General features: G+C 47.8%; 1 protein-coding gene across 1 annotated transcript; it reads right to left on the bottom strand.

Annotated features, from left to right (window-relative positions):
• Positions 1-1270: 1270 nt before the first annotated feature.
• Positions 1271-21596, bottom strand: tbkbp1 (TBK1 binding protein 1). The gene is made up of 9 exons (XM_034559018.1): positions 21348-21596; positions 16955-17080; positions 14749-14853; positions 14436-14583; positions 11161-11363; positions 10146-10207; positions 4440-4555; positions 2351-3186; positions 1271-1505 (listed from the first exon to the last, which is right to left on the bottom strand). Exons 1-9 carry the CDS (start codon positions 21594-21596, stop codon positions 1377-1379), a joined length of 1974 nt encoding a protein of 657 aa, XP_034414909.1. The 3' UTR covers positions 1271-1376.
• Between the last annotated feature and the right edge of the window lie 40 nt (positions 21597-21636).

Below are 21636 nucleotides of genomic sequence, written 5' to 3'. Positions count from 1 at the left end.
ATACAGTACACTTAAAAACAACAACAACGCAGGTCTTGATCTCATGCAGCCGCCTTGTGTGTCTTCTTTTTTTTTTCCTATTATTTATTTTCCGTGTGTGTTTTTTTTTTTGTTGGGTGGTCTGGGCGGTCGTGACATCAAAACCCGTTTCAGATCTTCGGGGGAAGACCGAAGGACAACCCTACAGACTCTTTGTACAGACAAGTCTCCCAAATGCGGGGTCGGGTCGTTGACCCCTTTGACCTCTGGATGAACATGAGACATGTGGAGTGTGCGTCAAACATTTTTGCAAAAATATATCTCCTTTTTTTTTTTTTTTTTGCAGTACAGATAAGACGATATAAATACTAAATTATACGTGTAAAATATACAGCGCATGGGGACTGAAAACAGAATACATCGTAAAGACTGTGCCAACTTAAAGTGCTAAGATACTTCGATTTTTTTTAACAAGCCTGCAAGCAGTAAGGTATATTCTGACTTTCCCTTTCCACTCAACAGCAGTGCCCCGCCCTGCAGGGCATCATCATCATCATCATCTTCATCTTCATCTTCATCACTCGCTTCAGGGTTAAAACCCAAACACACTTTCACATTCGTGTTCTCCGCCACGGAAACTTAGTTTTTTAGAGAATTGAAAGTGAGCTGGCATCCTCGCTTCAGCTTCATTTATTTATGTGTGTGTGTGTGTGCGTGTGTGTGTGTGTGTGCATGTGTGTGTGTGTGTGTGTGTGTGTGTGTGAGAGACAGAAAATGTCCAAGCATATGTATTTAAAGCCTCAGATCTCCCTGATCGACCCCTGGTGAACGCCAGCTTTTTTTTTTTTTTTTTTCGACATGCAGAGCCGCCCTGAACGTTTGGGTCGGCCTCTCGTGACCTTTTGCACTTTTGTGCCCGCTTTGCTTTAAAAAATCGACGTGCACGACACCGTGAAGCGAGAGAGAGAGAGAGAGAGAGAGAGAGAGAGAGAGAGAGAGAGACAGAGAGAGAGATAGAAAAACAACGACACGATACCTGAAACCGCCGGGAAAAAAACCGCACGACAAGACTCGTCACAAAAACAGCAGCAACCGGAGCCGGTGGTCACGTATGGGCCGAGCTGCCTGGAGGGCACCCGGCGAGGGACTCAGAGAGGCCCCCCCCGCCCCCCCCCCCCCCCCCCCCCCCCGATTTCAACAGGCGGCCCTGCGCTCATTTTGCATCCCCCGCCTGAGGAATCCAATCATCCAATCGTCATCGCACACGCGTGGCTGACCGGTCGTCCCCACGTTCTGACTCCCCGTTTTCCGGTTGCGTAATATATCTATAAGGAGGAGAACGCTCCGGTGTGTGTGTGTGTGTGTGTGTGTGCGCGCGGGGCTGGTCGCCGTGGCAATCAGATCTTGCTGTTCTCCAGGTGGGAGTCGATGTGCTTGATGAGGGCGTCGTCGGGGTAACCCATGGGGAATATCAGCTGGCAGAGAGGGCAGCTCCGCATGTCGCTCTCCTCCGTCTCCATCCAGAGCTGCAGGACGCACACACACACACACACACACACACACACACACACACAGAGGCCCAAACTTCAGTGGATAGAATGAGTCATGGTGTGGGAGGCGATCATTACCACTTGGTGAGCGATCGTCACTTCAGACTTTTGAAGGAGGTCGTAGTAAATTTCAGGTGGAAACTCGTGTTCACAGAGTCCCCAATATGAGGGATGTAAGTGTTTTAAGTATCATTAGTATTAAACTAAAATAAAGGCTTTTTTTTCCCTAACCCGACCTTCATTAGAATGGAGTTAAATATCCCGGTTTGGGTTAAATTAAGTACTTTTTAAAAGGTGAGTGAACCGTCATTAATATGGATGAAAGAAACCAAAACAGTTGGGAGGAAATGGGGAAACTGGTCCTTGAAGAATCAATACATATTGATGTATTGATTCTATGTAGTTGGAACTGTTTCTACCACTCTGTTTTTCTGCCCTCTCTTCTCTCCGACAGCGAGTTGAAACACTCACTGTCGCCATTTTATCTTGGAGTAAGAAATCTCATATTTTATGCCCCCCCCCCCCCCCTGTAGTATCCAGAAAACGGTATCAAATACTTGTGGGGAAGTTAGAAAAGTCGCTGTCAGATATTTTGCTGAAAAACAAACTGATGCTGCGTTTTCCCCTCGCGAGGATCGTCTCTCTGAGCTTTTTCTAAAGCGAACCCCAATTTGAAGAAGCTTAAAAAAGAGAATTCATATTTATTAATATATATATTATTACAGTTCTTTTCTGTGAAACCGGCTCAGTCATTATAGTTGTGACAAAGTAACACTTTAATTAAAACAATTCAAACAAACGTTTCATAACTCTGAGCTCACGTTGATCGAAGGCCAGGACTGCGCGTGCTCCGCCGACATGTAGCCCGGCTGCGGGTGGCAGCTGAGGGTGTTGGACCTCTGAGGGATGGGGAACGCCGAGCAGGACGCCGGGCCCCTCATGACGCCGCCGGGCGCCGCGGAGGAGAGCGCGCCCAGCGTCCGCGGGGGGCTGACGGGATGCGGGCAGGCCCACTCCTCCTCGTCTTCGGAGGACTGCGGGGGCCGGGGGGCCGGCGTGGACGGCGGAGGGGGCTCGAAACGCAGGTGGGCCACCTCCGACAGCGGGAACGGCATCTCTCCTCTCGAGTGGCGCACGGAGCTCTCGCCGAGGCCCCCGTCTCCCCCGGGGCCCCCTTTGTGGTGGGACGGGGAGCCCCGGTGCTGCAGCCCCCCGTGAGGAGAGCCCCCGCGTTGGGGCTGCTGTTTGGCGTAGCCGTCGTTGTAGGGCCGAGGCTTCGGCAAGGTGGCGACGGGGTCCAGGGAGAAGCGCGGGGGGCAGTGGTACGCGGAGGGGTCCGCCACCTCGGAGTAGCTGCGGCGGCCCTGGAAGCTGGCCCTCAGGTGCTGGCTGGGCGGGCGGCAGGAGTAAGAGGCCGGCCCGTCGTTGACGTCCAGCAGAGGGGAGCGGCGGTGCATGTCCGGGGAGAGGCGCTGCGGCACCGGGGAGCGCCTCTGCTGGATGGGGGAGTGGTGCTGCGGCGGGGGCGGGGCCGGAGAGTGGCGCTGGGAGATGGGCGAGTGGCGCTGGGAGACCGGAGAGTGGCGCTGGGAGATGGGCGAATGGCGCTGGGAGACCGGAGAGTGGCGCTGGTGGTGGATGGGAGAGTGGCGCTGGACTGAGGGACGAGACAGAAGGAAGGAAGGTCGACTGTGGATTTTTTGCATATTAGCTTTTATTATTTTTTGTATACAATATCTGAAGTTTACCGTGTTGTGAGTCCTTTTATCTTTTAAAATATGTGTTTACTTACTTACTTTTGGTCTGTGGCTGTTCGTCGTGGTTTTGGGTCAGACTCCTCACTTCCAATGACGTGACATGCTGCAGCATGCAATGCTCTTTGAGAACCAGTTTAATGTAATCACATTAAACTGGTTCTATACCCCCCCCCCCCCCCCTCTCCTCAACACTTCCCATATCAAAGAGGAAACTTCATGTGTTAAAAGGGGCGGAGGTGTTTGCGCTCTGAAAACAGGACTCTTCAGACTCGGTGACCCCCCCAGGAGAGCGTCCACACCTCTTCCCCTCTTCTCTGTTTCAGTTCACAAGAAATATATATTTGTCTCGTTATAGAAGAGACAAAAAAAAAAGCCCAGAGGCGATCGCAAATGACTAATTAATCAGAAGTCCCATTTCCTATTATTTATGTGACAAAAACACGACCTGAAGGGAAAAGTGGAACAAGGTTTTTCTGTGTTTCTCTCACAGCGAGTTTATGCTTCTATGTTTTACTGAAGCAAACCAGAAGTTATGTGAGCACGCAGAGACCTACAGGGATGTGCTCGTGGTGTTTATTTATTTATTTATTAGTACCAGCATCTGTCTAAAAAGAAAAAATTACAAATATTTTGATAAATTTACAAAAATACGACTTGTAGATTTGGTTGGACTGAAGGTAACTTAACAGTAAGAACACATTTTTAGTGTTTATTTATTGTTCTGATAATAACATTGACTCAGTTAACTCAGCCTGAATGCATCTATTTGCTCTGCTATGTATATATATATACATGCATAAAGAAAGTTATGATTTGACAAACGTATATATATATATATATATATATATATATATATATATATATATATATATATCTTTGAGATGTTCTGGGTCGTGTAAGCAGAACTGGACAGGAACGTTCTCATTATTTACAGATATGACATCATTTGGGTCCCAAAGGTTCCTCCTTTTTATTTAAAAATAGGTTCCCAGAAAAAAAGGTTTTATCTATGTGAGAATAATTCAATAATATATGAGTATATTACTAATTTAACATGGCATTTTTCTGCATTGGGTACTTTTACTTTTAATAATCGTGCATGTTTCACTTTACCGTGGAGCTCGTGACTCCCACCGTGCTAACCTGGACTAACCTGGACTCGGATGCTCCTGCGACGCCTTCCTCAGGATCTCCGTCTGCTTGCAGCTCAGCGCTTGGAGGCGTCCCAGCTCCTCCGTCAGCTCCGTGTAGGCCAGAGCCAAGTTCACCCTGGAGGGAGGCAATTATGTCATCAGCGTAACAATTGTTCATTATGGAATATCACAACGTTGGTTGGGAATGCAATTTACAAAAAGTCTAAGTCAATCAGAGTCGGAGGGACTGAAACTGATCTCTGCAGCACCGACGCGGCCTTCGCTAATTGAGAGGCTTATCGGCTTATATATATTTTTAGAGTGCATGTCATTTTGAAGTGCATTTAAAAAATAAAAAAAAGAAGACAAAAGTCGCACCGATTCTCAGGGGGGCGGCGCTGACGGAGCAACTCCGTAAACAAGGACGCTCGATCACCATGGCAACGGGATGACTTTTGACTCATTAGCTCCGAAACGGATCTGAATTCACGCGCGACGCACGAGCAGATGTGAGGAACAGTGTGTGTGTGTGTGTGTGTGTGTGTGTGTGTGTGTGTGTGTGTGTGTGTGTGTGTGTGGTGAAAAGCATAAAAGAAGCAGCAGCCGCAGTCGTCACATCTGATAACGCAGCTTATCTCAAATGTCTAACCAGTTTTCTGTAAACTCCTCCAGCCCTCGACCTGAAATCCACTGGATCAGAGCGCTGACTGAAACCCTGAAATCTGACTTGAAATCAATCAGGAGAATCAGTTCCTCCCGGCGGCTTCTTGTGTCTTTAAAAGGTTCAAATATAGTTTCATGACACGTTGCATTTAAATCCAGGTTACACACTTTTATGTTCTGCATAACTTTGGTTTTGCATGTTCAGCAAAAACCTTTAAAAAACTCTCCATGGACCAAACTAAGCCTTTTCATGCTGTTAATTCATTTCTTTAAAAAAAATTAAAAAAAACATATTTTTCTTAAAGCAATTGTGTTCAGATAAACTCTCGCGTCACTTCTACTCCCAATGTGTCAACTGTATTTAAAAAAAAAGAAAAGAAAATGAATAAAAACCTCCTTACATGGATATAAACTGTTATACAATCTGTTTGTGCAGACGTCTCAGATCTGATGAGGCGTCTGATAATCTCAATTTGACTCAGCTCCTTCCTCCACGATCAGATGGTGGCAGATAAATCTTCTGCGTAGATGGGAAAAGATGTCAACTTCCATCGTGCCTTCGCAGAAATAAAAACACGCGGTCAAATTAAAAGTATAACGTATGTATCCGGCACACCCGCGCACCAACTTAATGAAGCCTTCCCACTGTGTGTGTGTGTGTGTGTGTGTGTTAAGCCTGCTACTAGAGGAACCCTGCATATTGTGTTGTATTAATAACAGCAGCTAACTTTTTTTTTTTAGCCTCATTCTGCACCTCTTTACATTTCATCCCCCCGATATCAGTTACAAGTCAGGGAAACCAGTCACAAGCTGGAAACCAGTCATCGCCTCCACTGGTGAGGTGGCCCACCTGGTTTTCCACCGACTCTGCTGTGACTCAGACTCAGAGTGGGGGTCTCGAACCCCCGTTCCCCCGCCACCCTCCTGCACTAACAACATCCCTCCTGCTTGTGGTGAGAGTGGCTGGAACACTCTGACATCGATATGATTCAAGGTCGTCCGCAAACCTTTTCAACCCCTCAAAACAGCAATCAGAAGGTCACTCACATTATGTTGTGTTGATATGGCCAGAAGATGAGTCTTCTCTGAGGTGAAGCTCCGGCTCTGCTTCTGATCGCACCGCGTACGCTGGGTTAGAGTCTCACTCTCATGCCTCACTCTTCACATTACGCCAAACTGTGTCTGGTGAACACCTCTTGAATCGATCAGATGTGTGAGTGAGTGTGTGTGTGTGTGTGTGTGTGTGTGTAGGAGATGAAGTGAAGGGAGCGTGGGCAGGAATCTGACCTCTGACCCGATCAGACGCTTCAAAGAAAGAGCCTCTCTGTCGGCTTCGCGTAACGATAAAGCTCCTTTAAAGCTCGTCGTGTTTATTTGGAAGAAAGGAAGATGGTTGTGGTGAATTCTGGCCTCTTAAAGAGACAGGTGTTAAAACGGAGGTTCACACTCACATGAGCCACTTTCAGCCGAGCACGGAGGTGTCAAACAGTCCTCACACGCAGAGCACCCGACAGTCAGAGCACCCGACAGTCAGAGCACCCTACAGTCAGAGCACCCTACAGTCAGAGCACCCGACAGTCAGAGCACCCGACAGTCAGAGCACCCGACAGTCAGAGCACCCGACAGTCAGAGCACCCTACAGTCAGAGCACCCGACAGTCAGAGCACCCGACAGTCAAAGCACCCGACAGTCAGTCATTGCACCCGACAGTCAGAGCACCCTACAGTCAGTCAGTGCACCCGACAGTCAGTCAGAGCACCCTACAGTCAGAGCACCCTACAGTCAGTCAGTGCACCCGACAGTCAGAGCACCCGACAGTCAGAGCACCCTACAGTCAGTCAGTGCACCCGACAGTCAGAGCACCCGACAGTCAGAGCACCCTACAGTCAGTCAGTGCACCCGACAGTCAGAGCACCCGACAGTCAGAGCACCCTACAGTAAGTCAGTGCACCCGACAGTCAGAGCACCCTACAGTCAGTCAGTGCACCCGACAGTCAGTCAGAGCACCCTACGGTCAGTCAGAGCACCCTACAGTAAGTCAGTGCACCCGACAGTCAGAGCACCCTACAGTCAGTCAGTGCACCCGACAGTCAGTCAGAGCACCCTACGGTCAGTCAGAGCACCCTACAGTCAGTCAGTGCACCCGACAGTCAGTCAGAGCACCCTACGGTCAGTCAGAGCACCCTACAGTCAGTCAGTGCACCCTACAGTCAGTCAGAGCACCCTACAGTCAGTGCACCCTATAGTCAGTCAGAGCACCCTACAGTCAGTCAGAGCACCCTACAGTCAGAGCACCCTACAGTCAGTCAGTGCACCCTAGAGTCAGTCAGAGCACCCTACAGTCAGTCAGAGCACCCTACAGTCAGTCAGTGCACCCTACAGTCAGTCAGAGCACACCACAGTCAGTCAGAGCACCCTACAGTCAGTGCACCCTACAGACAGTCAGAGCACCCTACAGTCAGTCAGAGCACCCTACAGTCAGTCAGTGCACCCTACAGTCAGTCAGAGCACCCTACAGTCAGTCAGAGCACCCTACAGTCAGTGCACCCTACAGTCAGTCAGTGCACCCTACAGACAGTCAGTGCACCCTACAGACAGTCAGAGCACCCTACAGTCAGAGCACCCGACAGTCAGAGCACCCGACAGTCAGAGCACCCTACAGTCAGAGCACCCGACAGTCAGAGCACCCGACAGTCAAAGCACCCGACAGTCAGTCATTGCACCCGACAGTCAAAGCACCCTACAGTCAGAGCACCCGACAGTCAGAGCACCCGACAGTCAAAGCACCCGACAGTCAGTCAGTGCACCCGACAGTCAGAGCACCCTACAGTCAGTCAGTGCACCCGACAGTCAGAGCACCCGACAGTCAGAGCACCCTACAGTCAGTCAGTGCACCCGACAGTCAGAGCACCCTACAGTCAGTCAGTGCACCCGACAGTCAGTCAGAGCACCCTACGGTCAGTCAGAGCACCCTACAGTCAGTCAGTGCACCCGACAGTCAGTCAGAGCACCCTACGGTCAGTCAGAGCACCCTACAGTCAGTCAGTGCACCCTACAGTCAGTCAGAGCACCCTACAGTCAGTGCACCCTACAGTCAGTCAGAGCACCCTACAGTCAGTCAGAGCACCCTACAGTCAGAGCACCCTACAGTCAGTCAGTGCACCCTAGAGTCAGTCAGAGCACCCTACAGTCAGTCAGAGCACCCTAGAGTCAGTCAGTGCACCCTACAGTCAGTCAGAGCACCCTACAGTCAGTCAGTGCACCCTACAGTCAGTCAGTGCACCCTACAGTCAGTCAGAGCACCCTACAGTCAGTCAGAGCACCCTACAGTCAGTGCACCCTACAGACAGTCAGAGCACCCTACAGTCAGTCAGAGCACCCTACAGTCAGTCAGAGCACCCTACAGTCAGTGCACCCTACAGTCAGTCAGTGCACCCTACAGACAGTCAGTGCACCCTACAGACAGTCAGAGCACCCTACAGTCAGTGCACCCTACAGTCAGTCAGAGCACCCTACAGTCAGTCAGTGCACCCTACAGACAGTCAGAGCACCCTACAGTCAGTCAGAGCACCCTACAGTCAGTGCACCCTACAGTCAGTCAGTGCACCCTACAGACAGTCAGAGCACCCTACAGTCAGTCAGAGCACCCTACAGTCAGTGCACCCTACAGTCAGTCAGTGCACCCTACAGTCAGTCAGTGCACCCTACAGACAGTCAGAGCACCCTACAGTCAGTCAGAGCACCCTACAGTCAGTGCACCCTACAGTCAGTCAGTGCACCCTACAGACAGTCAGAGCACCCTACAGTCAGTCAGAGCACCCTACAGTCAGTGCACCCTACAGTCAGTCAGTGCACCCTACAGACAGTCAGAGCACCGGGCTTCGCTACCTGGGAACTGAGAGTTTTTGGGATCTACAAACCTGCTTCCTCACAAACTAGAGGAAGAAACTTAAAATCATCATGTTGTGATTTATTGGAAATAGTCTGGCTTTCTGAAAGCTGAAGAGGGATGAGTCAGTCGCTGTGTGTGTGGGTGTGTGTGTGTGTGCGTGTGTGTGTGTGTGTGTGTGTGTGTGTGGGTGTGTGTGTGTGTGGGTGCAGTGTGGCTTGTGGTTGGTGAGGCATCCCGTTTACGTGACACTAGTTCTGAACGTCTTTCCTCGTCACATTTAACTATTGTTTTTATTCAGAGAAGCTTTAAAAGTATCTGAGAAACTAATTTACCCGACGGATACTTCCCCCCCCAAAAACTATATAAAAACTATATAAAAACATGCCATTTTCCCAGTCCCCGTGGAGGCATGTGAGAACAACAAAGAGAGGTGTAGGATATGATATGAACGGACATAAAAACGATAATTGTGTCGGTGAAGTACTCCTTTGAAACTCTCCTGATTATTGGGTCAAAGGTGAAGGCGTCAATCTGTGCAGTTTACACTAAATCGAAGCCCGATTACAAGAACACGCGGCAGGAAGCTGGAGGAGAGGCTGGCAGTGGGAGTTCAGTGATATTGTTGAGTAAAAAAAACACCCCAAAAAAAGGGTGACCGAAGTCTGAAAAAAAGAAAGGCAGTACAAGCTTCCACCGCACGCCGAGCACACCGACCTCTGCTCGCTGCCACAGCGCTTCCTTTCAGTTTGCCTCCCCCATCGAAACACTTGTGGGTTTCTTCTCTGCGTGGGAGTCATCTGTGGTTGTTGTCATCGTACCTGTTGCACCTCGTAAACAGCGACATGGGCGCCTGAAGGCATTAACACAAGCTACTTGGGGGGGGGGGGAGGTTCAGGTGTGAGAGACGAGGAAGTGGACGGGAAGACGTGCCCACGCTGCCCCCTGCTGCACAGACGTTGAATAATAATAAACAATGGCGTCGCGGTGGAGCGCACACGGGTCGAGGCCTCTGGAGGTCATCGCGGCAGGAGGATGGAGACACAGAGGAGACCCATATCTCTCACATTCCTGACCCCTTTCCTTCCTTCGCTCCTGGTTTCATTTCCTCCATCCCATCCCTCCATCCCATCCCTCCCCACCCTTCGCCCAGAGATCGGCGGTGGTCACTTACTGCTCATCTCCCACCTTCTTTATCCACTCCACATCACACTGCTTGCACGGAGAAGTCATTTCCTGCCGAAGTAGAGCGTGAAATTAGATTAGCGTGCTGGTAGAATATTGGACACAATGTGACAGCAGGAGCACGTCGAGGCAACGCGTCTGGAGCCGTTGATACATATGATTTATTGTCATTATTGTGTTTATGTGCAACTGTGTGCAAGCTGCATTCTCTCTCCTGACCACCAGGGGGGCAACTCCTCTGGTTGTATAGAAGTCTATGCTTCATGTGTTAAAGCTGCATTCTCTCTCCTGACCACCAGGGGCCGACTCCTCTGGTTGTATAGAAGTCTATGCTTCATGTGTTAAAGCTGCATTCTCTCTCCTGACCACCAGGGGGGCAACTCCTCTGGTTGTATAGAAGTCTATGCTTCGTGTGTTAAAGCTGCATTCTCTCTCCTGACCACCAGGGGCCGACTACTCTGGTTGTATATAAGTCTACGCTTCATGTGTTAAAGCTGCATTCTCTCTCCTGACCACCAGGGGGGGCGACTCCTCTGGTTGTATAGAAGTCTACGCTTCATGTGTTAAAGCTGCATTCTCTCTCCTGACCACCAGGGGGCGACTCCTCTGGTTGTATAGAAGTCTATGCTTCATGTGTTAAAGCTGCATTCTCTCTCCTGACCACCAGGGGCCGACTCCTCTGGTTGTATAGAAGTCTACGCTTCATGTGTTAAAGCTGCATTCTCTCTCCTGACCACCAGGGGGCGACTCCTCTGGTTGTATAGAAGTCTACGCTTCATGTGTTAAAGCTGCATTCTCTCTCCTGACCACCAGGGGGGCAACTCCTCTGGTTGTATAGAAGTCTATGCTTCATGTGTTAAAGCTGCATTCTCTCTCCTGACCACCAGGGAGCGACTCCTCTGGTTGTATAGAAGTCTATGCTTCATGTGTTAAAGCTGCATTCTCTCTCCTGGCCACCAGGGGGCGACTCCTCTGTGGACCTATAGGACTGACTCCACACTGACCCGGTCCCTCTGGCTGTTCTGCAGCATCCTCACGTCCTCCTTCAGCCTCTCGCACTCCCCCTTCAGCTCCTCTTCCCTCTGACACGCCCCCTGCGCCTGATGCCGCGCCCCCTCCAGCTCCGCCTCCAGCCGCTGCAGCTTCAGGTCGGACAGGGTGTCCAGGCTACGGGAGCTCTGGAGGGTCAAAGCCGGACAGTCCAGCACTGGGAGCAAAGGGAAAAGAGAGAGAGAGAGAGAGGGGGATTTAATTTCACAGCGTTTCGTTGAACACTAGTTGAGCGTGAGGAGCCGACTCTTCCTCCAAGGGCGCCGTCTTCCATGTGTGCACCTGGATTATGGGATGTGCGTGGGCACGTCAGTGATTCAGCTCCGCCCACACAGACTCACACTCAGTCCTTGAGCCAGAAGACACCCGAGCATCGTCTCTTATATCCCAGCTCCTCCCCGCCTCCTCTTGCGCGCACGCACGCACGCACGCACGCACACACACACACACACACACGCACACACACACACATTCATAGACGCACACGCATTAAACTTAGTGATACCTTGAGGAGAGATTCAACGGTGACGTCAATGTTCTCATATTTTACTTCCATAACGTGCACCAAACTTTACACTTTCATTCCTCTCTCTATATTCTGAAGGTTTTCTACAGAGGGCGTTGTTCATATATTATTGACAGCCTAAATTAATACAACGTGTTATCACTTAAAACATGGAGAGAATTGATTTATTTATGGCTGTTGACGGTATTTTCTGATTTATGAAGTGACACAACGAGATATCTAGAATTCCCTTTGACTCTTAAACACGTCAACAAATTCAAAAACAAGAATTACGAACCTGGCTTCTGTCCTTGGAAATGTGTGAAAATGTGCACGTATTTAACAAGATAATGCCTCTTGCGGTTTTTTAAACATGCATTTTAGGATAAATTGTATCACAAAAATAATAATAACCTTAATGTAAGTAATCAAAGTAAGTTTGGTCTCTATTAGCTAAAGGTCTTAACCTTTTCACCACGTGGTTTCTCCCCTTTGAGAACAAAAAAACGGTTAAATTCTGTTTTTTTTCTCTCCATTAAATATGAGCGTTTGATGCTGAATCGAACCGCCCCACACAACGTGACACACTTCTTCCAGGTTTCACTTCTTCCAGGTTTCCATCAGCCCACCCGCGACGTCTCAGAGCGCAGCGGCTGACTCCAGATCAGCTCAAGCGTAACAGGATCTAGTGGACTGCATGTTCTGTCTTTTCTGGGTTAAAAACCAGGGAATCTGCTGACTTTGGTGAAGCTTTATGAGGATGTAAGGTTTCATTCACCAGCTTTTTGTTGATATTTATGAAAGCAGTGCCTTTTGTTTTAAACTTTTACACATTTCTCATGCGGGAAATTAATTTGCATGGTAATAATTTGACTTATCGGTTTTCTCGGCTCTACAGATGGAAGCAACGGGCGGAACAATACTGAGAAATCCTCTTAATGTACTGTACAATTATCAACGTCTGCTCCCAGAATGCACCTGTGAACATTGTTTTTAGTTTTTATAGAGTTAGAGGACTATAATTGAAGGATACTGTACTTTTGTTTTTTACAGTACAATACCGTGACTATGTTAATGTCATCTTCAGTTAACGTAAACGTGTGTGTATAAAAGTATTGAGAATGAACATCTACAGCAAAGATAATAGTGTTTGATGCATCAGTGTGATGGAGGTGATGAAGGTGATGAAGGTGATGAAGGTGATGAAGGTGATGGAGGTGATGGAGGTGATGGAGGTGATGGAGGTGATGGAAGTGATGGAGGTGATGAAGGTGATGGAGGTGATGAAGGTGATGAAGGTGATGCAGGTGATGGAGGCGATGGAGGTGATGGAGGTGATGGAGGTGATGAAGGTGATGCAGGTGATGGAGGCGATGGAGGTGATGGAGGTGATGGAGGTGATGGAGGTGATGGAAGTGATGGAGGTGATGGAGGTGATGAAGGTGATGGAGGTGATGGAGGTGATGGAGGTGATGGAAGTGATGGAGGTGATGGAGGTGATGAAGGTGATGGAGGTGATGGAGGTGATGGAGGTGATGCAGGTGATGGAGGCGATGCAGGCGATTGAGGTGATGGAGGTGATGGAGGTGATGCAGGCGATGGAGGTGATGAAGGTGATGGAGGTGATGAAGGTGATGGAGGTGATGGAGGTGATGCAGGTGATGCAGGTGATGGAGGTGATGGAGGTGATGGAGGTGATGGAGGTGATGGAAGTGATGGAGGTGATGAAAGTGATGGAGGTGATGCAGGTGATGCAGGTGATGGAGGTGATGGAGGTGATGGAGGTGATGGAAGTGATGGAGGTGATGGAGGTGATGGAGGCGATGGAGGTGATGGGGGTGATGGAAGTGATGGAGGTGATGAAAGTGATGGAGGTGATGCAGGTGATGCAGGTGATGGAGGTGATGGAAGTGATGGAGGTGATGAAAGTGATGGAGGTGATGCAGGTGATGCAGGTGATGGAGGTGATGGAGGTGATGGAAGTGATGGAGGTGATGCAGGTGATGCAGGTGATGGAGGTGATGGAGGTGATGGAGGTGATGCAGGTGATGGGGGTGATGGAAGTGATGCATGTGATGGAGGTGATGCATGTGATGGAGGTGATGCATGTGATGGAGGTGATGGAGGTGATGGAGGTGGTGCAGGTGATGGAGGTGATGGAGGTGATGCAGGTGATGCAGGTGATGGACGTGATGCAGGTGATGGAGGTGATGCAGGTGATGGAGGTGATGGAGGTGATGGAGGTGATGGAGGTGATGCAGGTGATGCAGGTGATGCAGGTGATGGAGGCGAAGGAGGTGATGGAAGTGATGGAAGTGATGCAGGTGATGGAAGTGATGGAGGTGATGCAGGTGATGCAGGTGATGGACGTGATGCAGGTGATGCAGGTGATGGAGGTGATGGAGGTGATGGAGGTGATGCAGGTGATGGAGGTGATGCAGGTGATGCAGGTGATGGAGGCGAAGGAGGTGATGGAGGTGATGGAGGTGATGCAGGTGATGGAGGTGATGGAGGTGATGCAGGTGATGGAGGTGATGCAGGTGATGGAGGTGATGGAGGTGATGCAGGTGATGGAGGTGATGGAGGTGATGCAGGTGATGCAGGTGATGCAGGTGATGGACGTGATGCAGGTGATGGAGGTGATGGACGTGATGCAGGTGATGGAGGTGATGCAGGTGATGGAGGTGATGCAGGTGATGGAGGCGAGTGGCGCCCGTCACTCACTGTGTGCGTCGGGGCCGGCGTGCAGCTGCAGGAACTGCATGTCTTTGCTGTGCAGCTGCATGTTGAGCTTCTGCAGCGAGTTGTCTCGCTGCCTGAGAGCCGACTCCAGGCTCAGGACGCGCTCCACGTGCTTCTCCACCAGGCCGGTCTGCACCCACACACACACACACACACACACACACACACCCACACACACACACACACACACACACACACACACACACACACACACACACACACACACACACACACACACATGAGTACGGAGCTCATGTGAAACACGTGTTTTGATAGTAAAGTGAAAGTCTCTGACCATCTTGTCCAGGTCCCTCTGGAGGTTGCTCTTCTCCATGTGGATCTTCTCGTAGGCCTGGATCACGTCCTCCAGCTGCTCCTCTCTCTCCTTCCTCTTCTGGAGCTGAAGCAGCAGACGGACAAAAAAAAAAAAGAACAACGTCAACAACAACAATAACAAAGGCTTTACTTTTTGAGTGGGAAAACGTACCATTTCTCTAAGAAGCTGTTGTGTGAGCGGACACATAGGACACGGACATCCTGACACCTCAGAACGCCCCCCCCCCCCCTCCCCCCCATCCACACACACACACACACACCCCGCCACACACACCCCATAATGAATTTCTCGGTGTCGTTTCCGATCCGTCACGTCACACTTGTGGCTTAATGAGGGGCTGGATGTCGCTGGATGGCATAATCACACCCTCCGACAGGCCAGCGTTGAAGAAGTCGGTAACTTCAGGACACTGGGGGGGGGGGGTATCACTGCATATGTATATATACGGTAGCTATGGCAACATATGCTCGGAGGAAAACCCGTCTGCGAGGGTGTGAATCTGAATCTCCGTGTGTGGGAATGCTTTGTTTGTGCTTTTGAAACGGCCTCTCGGGTTCAAAGCTGTTTGTAAGGAAAGTCGCTAAGACTGCTAATTTAAAAAAAAAAGGATAATTCTCCTTATTTTTCATTATTATTTTTGGGCCACTGTCTCCGTCAGTGATGTTAAAAGTAAAAAGGCGAGCCAGGCTAAACGTGCATCATCGGTGGTGCAGAATTTAAACCGGATTTTCCAGAGAATCTGCAAAAACAAAAATGGTGATTGTCTTTGCGTCCCCGCCCCCACACGCCACATGTTGATTTTGGTCTTTAGACCATAAACAGTTTCCTTCCTCTTTCTGGCTTTCTAACTCCTTTTCTTTCTTCTTCTTTTTTTCTACTTGTTTTTCTATGCCTTCCTGTGTCGGTCGTTTCTCGTCTCTATTTCTCTCTGTAGGTGTTTTTGTTTCTTTGTTGTCATTTTGAGTCTCTCTGTAGGTGTTTTTGTTTCTTTGTTGTCATTTTGAGTCTCTCTGTGGGTGTTTTTGTTTCTTTGTTGTCATTTTGAGTCTCTCTGTAGGTGTTTTTGTTTCTTTGTTGTCATTTTGAGTCTCTCTGTAGGTGTTTTTGTTTCTTTGTTGTCATTTTGAGTCTCTCTGTAGATGTTTTTGTTTCTTTGTTGTCATTTTGAGTCTCTCTGTGGGTGTTTTTGTTTCTTTGTTGTCATTTTGAGTCTCTCTGTGGGTGTTTTTGTTTCTTTGTTGTCATTTTGAGTCTCTCTGTGGGTGTTTTTTGTTTCTTTGTTGTCATTTTGAGTCTCTCTGTAGGTGTTTTTGTTTCTTTGTTGTCATTTTGAGTCTCTCTGTGGGTGTTTTTGTTTCTTTGTTGTCATTTTGAGTCTCTCTGTAGGTGTTTTTGTTTCTTTGTTGTCATTTTGAGTCTCTCTGTAGGTGTTTTTTGTTTCTTTGTTGTCATTTTGAGTCTCTCTGTAGGTGTTTTTGTTTCTTTGTTGTCATTTTGAGTCTCTCTGTAGGTGTTTTTGTTTCTTTGTTGTCATTTTGAGTCTCTCTGTAGGTGTTTTTGTTTCTTTGTTGTCATTTTGAGTCTCTCTGTAGGTGTTTTTGTTTCTTTGTTGTCATTTTGAGTCTCTTTGCAGGTGTTTTTTGTTTCTTTGAAGGTGTTTTATTTCTCTTTGGGGTTGTTTTGTGTCTCGTTGTAGTCATTTTGAGTCTCTTTAGTTGCTTTATGTCTCACATATTTTGTTTTACAGGAAGAAAAGATTAAAATCGGATTCAGCTCATAATGTTAGTTCACAATCAGCAACGTCTTTTAGCTCGTCTCAAGAATAAAACGCCATGAGTGTAAATCCCCCCCTTGGATGGTTTCTTTAAAAACAGCCCATCTTCCCTCAGTCATTTTTTACTTTGATAGCAGCTCCAGTGCCTAATTAGTTTCTGGACATCTTTTCAGCGTATGTCTACCAGGGCTGGCCTCAATTCTTTCTTTTTATATTCAATTAATTCTGGGATTTCTGCACAATTCAAGCACTGAGAAGAAAGAAAAAACCAAACCAACCTCATGGCGTGATAAGGGTTTTGTTTTATTCCGTCTATTAAAATTCATATCCCCTCTGGACTGGTCTCAGCCCCCCCACCCCCACACACACTGTCCCCATCTCCCCTCTCACCTCGTGGGTCAGGACGTTGACTCTCTGCTGCAGGCCGCCATTCTCCGAGTGCAGCAGCGCCGTCTCCTTGCTCTCGAAGGAGCAGTACGAGTTGGTGTCCTCCCCGAACTCATTGATCATGGGGAACTGTCAATCAGGAGGAGCACAACGTTAGACGCGTTACGTAATGCGGCGTGTCGAGAACAAGAGGTGCAGTCATTATTTATGCTTTTTTTTTGGAGAGGGGGGGGGGGGTTTGCAATTATTTTTTATGATTTCACGCCGGGTTCATAAAAGATTCATCTTGTATCAACTGCAACTTCTGCTCGGCCCAGATCTCACTCAGAGGATCAGCGCTAACTTTGAACTCCTGTCGTGTTTTTTTTCTTCTTCTTCTTCTTCTTCTTCTTCTTCTTCTTCTTCTTCATCGTGAACTAGATTTTTATTTTCCACTTCTCCAAAAAGTAATCTGTGAAGTTTATAAAGCGAGTTGTTTTTTCATTTTTCTTCTCCACACAACTTAATCTGGGACGGGTTTGTTCCATCTGTTGAAATATTTCTTGAATGATTCTTATTCTTCTGAGAGTTGATTCTACAATTTTTAATTTATTTTATTTGTTTGCCAATCACGATACCTCATAAATTATATATCAGGTTTTACTTCGAATGTGTTATTTTCATGAATAAACTAATTAGGCAAACGGAACCAGCTGGCGATATTTTATAGTTTTGGGGGACTATTTTCAGCGGCGGATGAATCCACGTTTTGATCCTGTGGCAGCAGGACGACGGTGCGTTCAAGCGTGTGTGTGTGTGAGTGTGTGAGATTGAGTCAACATAAACTACAGTGTGTGTGTGTGTGTGTGTGTGTGTGTGTGTGATTGAGTCAACATAAACTACAGTGTGTGTGTGTGTGTGTGCGTGTTTGCGTCTGTGTGTGTGTGTCTGTATGTGTGAGATTGAGTCAACATAAACCAGTGTGTGTGTGTGTCTGTGTGTGTGTGTTTGAGTCAACATAAACCAGTGTGTGTGTGTCTGTGTGTGTGTGTTTGAGTCAACATAAACCAGTGTGTGTGTGTCTGTGTGTGTGTGATTGAGTCAACATAAACTACAGTGCATGTGTGTGTGTGTGAGATTGAGTCAAAATAAACTACAGTGTGTGTGTGTGTGTGTGAGATTGAGTCAAAATAAACTACAGTGTGTGTGTGTGTGTGTGCGTGTTTGCGTCTGTGTGCGTCTGTGTGTGTGCGTCTGTGTGTGTGTGTATGTGTGAGATTGAGTCAAAATAAACTACAGTGTGTGTGTGTGTGTGTGCGTCCGTGTGTGTGCGTCTGTGTGTGTGTGTATGTGTGAGATTGAGTCAAAATAAACTAGTGTGTGTGTGTGTGTGCGTCCGTGTGTGTGTGTGTGTGTGAGATTGAGTCAAAATAAACTACAGTGTGTGTGTGTGTGTGTGCGTGTTTGCGTCTGTGTGCGTCTGTGTGTGTGCGTCTGTGTGTGTGTGTATGTGTGAGATTGAGTCAAAATAAACTACAGTGTGTGTGTGTGTGTGCGTCCGTGTGTGTGCGTCTGTGTGTGCGTGTATGTGTGAGATTGAGTCAAAATAAACTAGTGTGTGTGTGTGTGTGCGTCCGTGTGTGTGCGTCTGTGTGTGTGTGTGTGTGTGAGATTGAGTCAAAATAAACTACAGTGTGTGTGTGTGTGTGTGTGATTGAGTCAAAATAAACTGCAGTGTGCGTCTGTGTGTGTGCGTCTGTGTGTGTGTGTATGTGTGAGATTGAGTCAAAATAAACTAGTGTGTGTGTGTGTGTGCGTCCGTGTGTGTGCGTCTGTGTGTGTGTGAGATTGAGTCAAAATAAACTAGTGTGTGTGTGTGTGTGCGTCCGTGTGTGTGCGTCTGTGTGTGTGTGAGATTGAGTCAAAATAAACTACAGTGTGTGTGTGTGTGTGTGCGTGTTTGCGTCTGTGTGCGTCTGTGTGTGTGCGTCTGTGTGTGTGTGTATGTGTGAGATTGAGTCAAAATAAACTACAGTGTGTGTGTGTGTGTGTGTGCGTCTGTGTGTGTGTGTATGTGTGAGATTGAGTCAAAATAAACTAGTGTGTGTGTGTGTGATTGTCCGTGTGTGTGCGTCTGTGTGTGTGTGTGTGTGTGAGATTGAGTCAAAATAAACTACAGTGTGTGTGTGTGTGTGTGTGATTGAGTCAAAATAAACTGCAGTGTGTGTGTGTGTGTGTGTGTGTGTGTGTGCGTCCGTGTGTGTGCGTCTGTGTGTGTGTGTATGTGTGAGATTGAGTCAAAATAAACTAGTGTGTGTGTGTGTGTGTGTGTGTGCGTCCGTGTGTGTGCGTCTGTGTGTGTGTGTATGTGTGAGATTGAGTCAAAATAAACTAGTGTGTGTGTGTGTTTGCGTCTGTGTGCGTCTGTAGATACATTCCTCTTATTTATGGGATGTATTGCAAAAAAGATTTATCACCATGACTTATTACTGTTAATGCAATTGTTGTTGTTAGTTTTCAATGTTATTTGGTATTATATATTATTTACATCTTACTGCCACACAACTCGTGACTCGTGGGGCGAAACACTGTTTCATAAGATATGAGGTCTACGAGGCAGCAGCACTTTGACATTATGGGATGTGCGACGCTCCCCGCCGTCCTACTCGTGGACTAAGAGATGTATTCGTCATGTTAGGCAACCGCATGCGGTCTCGACCCACCGCCGTGAGCAGGGAGGGCTCTCCATCTCCAGATGTCTCTTCCAGGAGCAAACAACCCTTTTCCATTTAGCAGAACACCTCTCTGTGCTCAGCTTAACAGTAAACAAAGAGGTTCAAAACCCCCCCAGGAGCTCCACGTCTGCTCCGGGAGCTGCAGCCACCTCCAGAGGAGCAGGGGAGCACTTCCATGTGCAGCTTGTCCTTCTTCATTTGATCTTTTTTAAAGCACAGAAATAATAGAAATGGACTTGTGCACAATATTCATTAATAAATAAGTTATAGTAGGCTCATTTTAATTTTTCTTGTCTATAGTTTGAGGTAATGTGTAACTTCTATAAACTGGAAATAAAAATGATGGAAAGAAAGAAAACAATGCAGAGTTTGGGCATTTCAGGAGTCGATATTACAATAATGTTGATTGATTTTCCCCAACCAAATAAATAATAAATATATATACATATATAAATAATATAAAAGGATATATATATAATATAAAAGGATATATATATATATATATATCTTTTTATAAATATATATATATATATATATATAATATATAAAAGGATATATATATATATACATATATATATATATATGTTCTTTTTTATATATATATATATATATAATATAAAAGGATATATATATTTATATATATGATGCAATGATGGAAAGAAAGAAAACAATGCAGAGTTTGGGGCTTTCGGGAGTCGATATTCCGATGATGTTGATTGATTTTCCCGCATGCTCTATTTACAGGGTCACAGGTGAGACAGCCGACATCCACACCTGTCTCTCTGGGATTAACGGCCGCCTGCAGCCGTCAGGAACAGCTGCTCGCTAAAAGGACGCCGGGTGTTTCTGCAGCGTTCCAGGAAGACAAAGTCGATTTATTTACCGGGTAAAAAAAAAAACTAGAATTACCCCTCCAGCGACCTGTGAAGTGGCAGTTTTCACTCCCACAGCTGTCCTGAAACGTCATCGCGTCACCATTCTAGTGTGAAATTGCCACAACTAGCGTACGGATTCCTGAGTTATGGCCCCCCCCAAAAAAAGATTTTTTCGTGATGTCACGGTGACCTCGGTGACCTTAGAGGACACAGAAGAAACACAATGCCAATTCAGAGGCGTACAAGATGAATAAATCATAAATGTATTAAAAGCCTCAACACTAATCATCCACTCTTCACAACCCAGTTGCTGGAATAAATTATGACCCATTCAGCAGCTGTGAGACGCGGTTTGAATCCCGACGTCCGATCACATCAGTTTGAATCCTAAAGCCCGTGACCTTTCCTCGCCCTCCAGGTGTCCGTGTAGAGGTTATTAGAAGGCGTGAGCGGGGGTCCGTTGTTACTGTAAAGGTCCGCGTTGGCTTCAACAAGAGCTCATGTGTGCAAAGAAAACAAACATTTTATCCCCCCCTCCGTTGGCTCCATGGCTCCCGGGGCTCCTCGCGGTCGCTGCTCTATATAATGTTGTTACTTCATTACTTTATTCCTCCCGTTTTATTCCCCCGCCGGTCCGGGATCAAAGCCCACCAAAGCATCCTTTTTATCTGTGTGTGCACTCTCCCTGCCTCCATTAGGCTAAGGGTGGACGGCTCACTCCTCTATTTTTGGGAGATAAATAAATAAACAATTAAAAAATAACTTGTTGTTCCCGTCTGATAGCGAATGAGAAGCTCGTGTTTTCACCTTGATCTCGTAGATCTTCAGCTTCCGCTTGACGCCGGTGTTCTCGCGCTCCAGCAGCGCCAGCCTGGCCTTGATCTCCTGGTAGGCGCTGATGAGGGCGAAGTGGGACGCCGAGTAGACGTCGTCGGGGGGCAGCGGCGAGGAGTGCCACGTCACGCCGCCGCAGCCGTCCTCCTTCAGGTCGCCGCCGCCTCCGCCTCCGCCTCCTCCCAGCAGCCCCAGCTCTCCTCCGCCGAACAGAGACTGCATCGCTCAGGGCCTCAACCTGAGGGGGCAGACGGTGAATTAT

This window comes from Cyclopterus lumpus, chromosome 19 (assembly GCF_009769545.1).
Source record: "Cyclopterus lumpus isolate fCycLum1 chromosome 19, fCycLum1.pri, whole genome shotgun sequence".
Taxonomy (NCBI): Eukaryota; Metazoa; Chordata; class Actinopteri; order Perciformes; family Cyclopteridae; genus Cyclopterus; species Cyclopterus lumpus.
The sequence above is the reverse complement of the archived record's forward strand: the minus strand, read 5'-3'. Positions and strand labels throughout refer to the sequence as shown.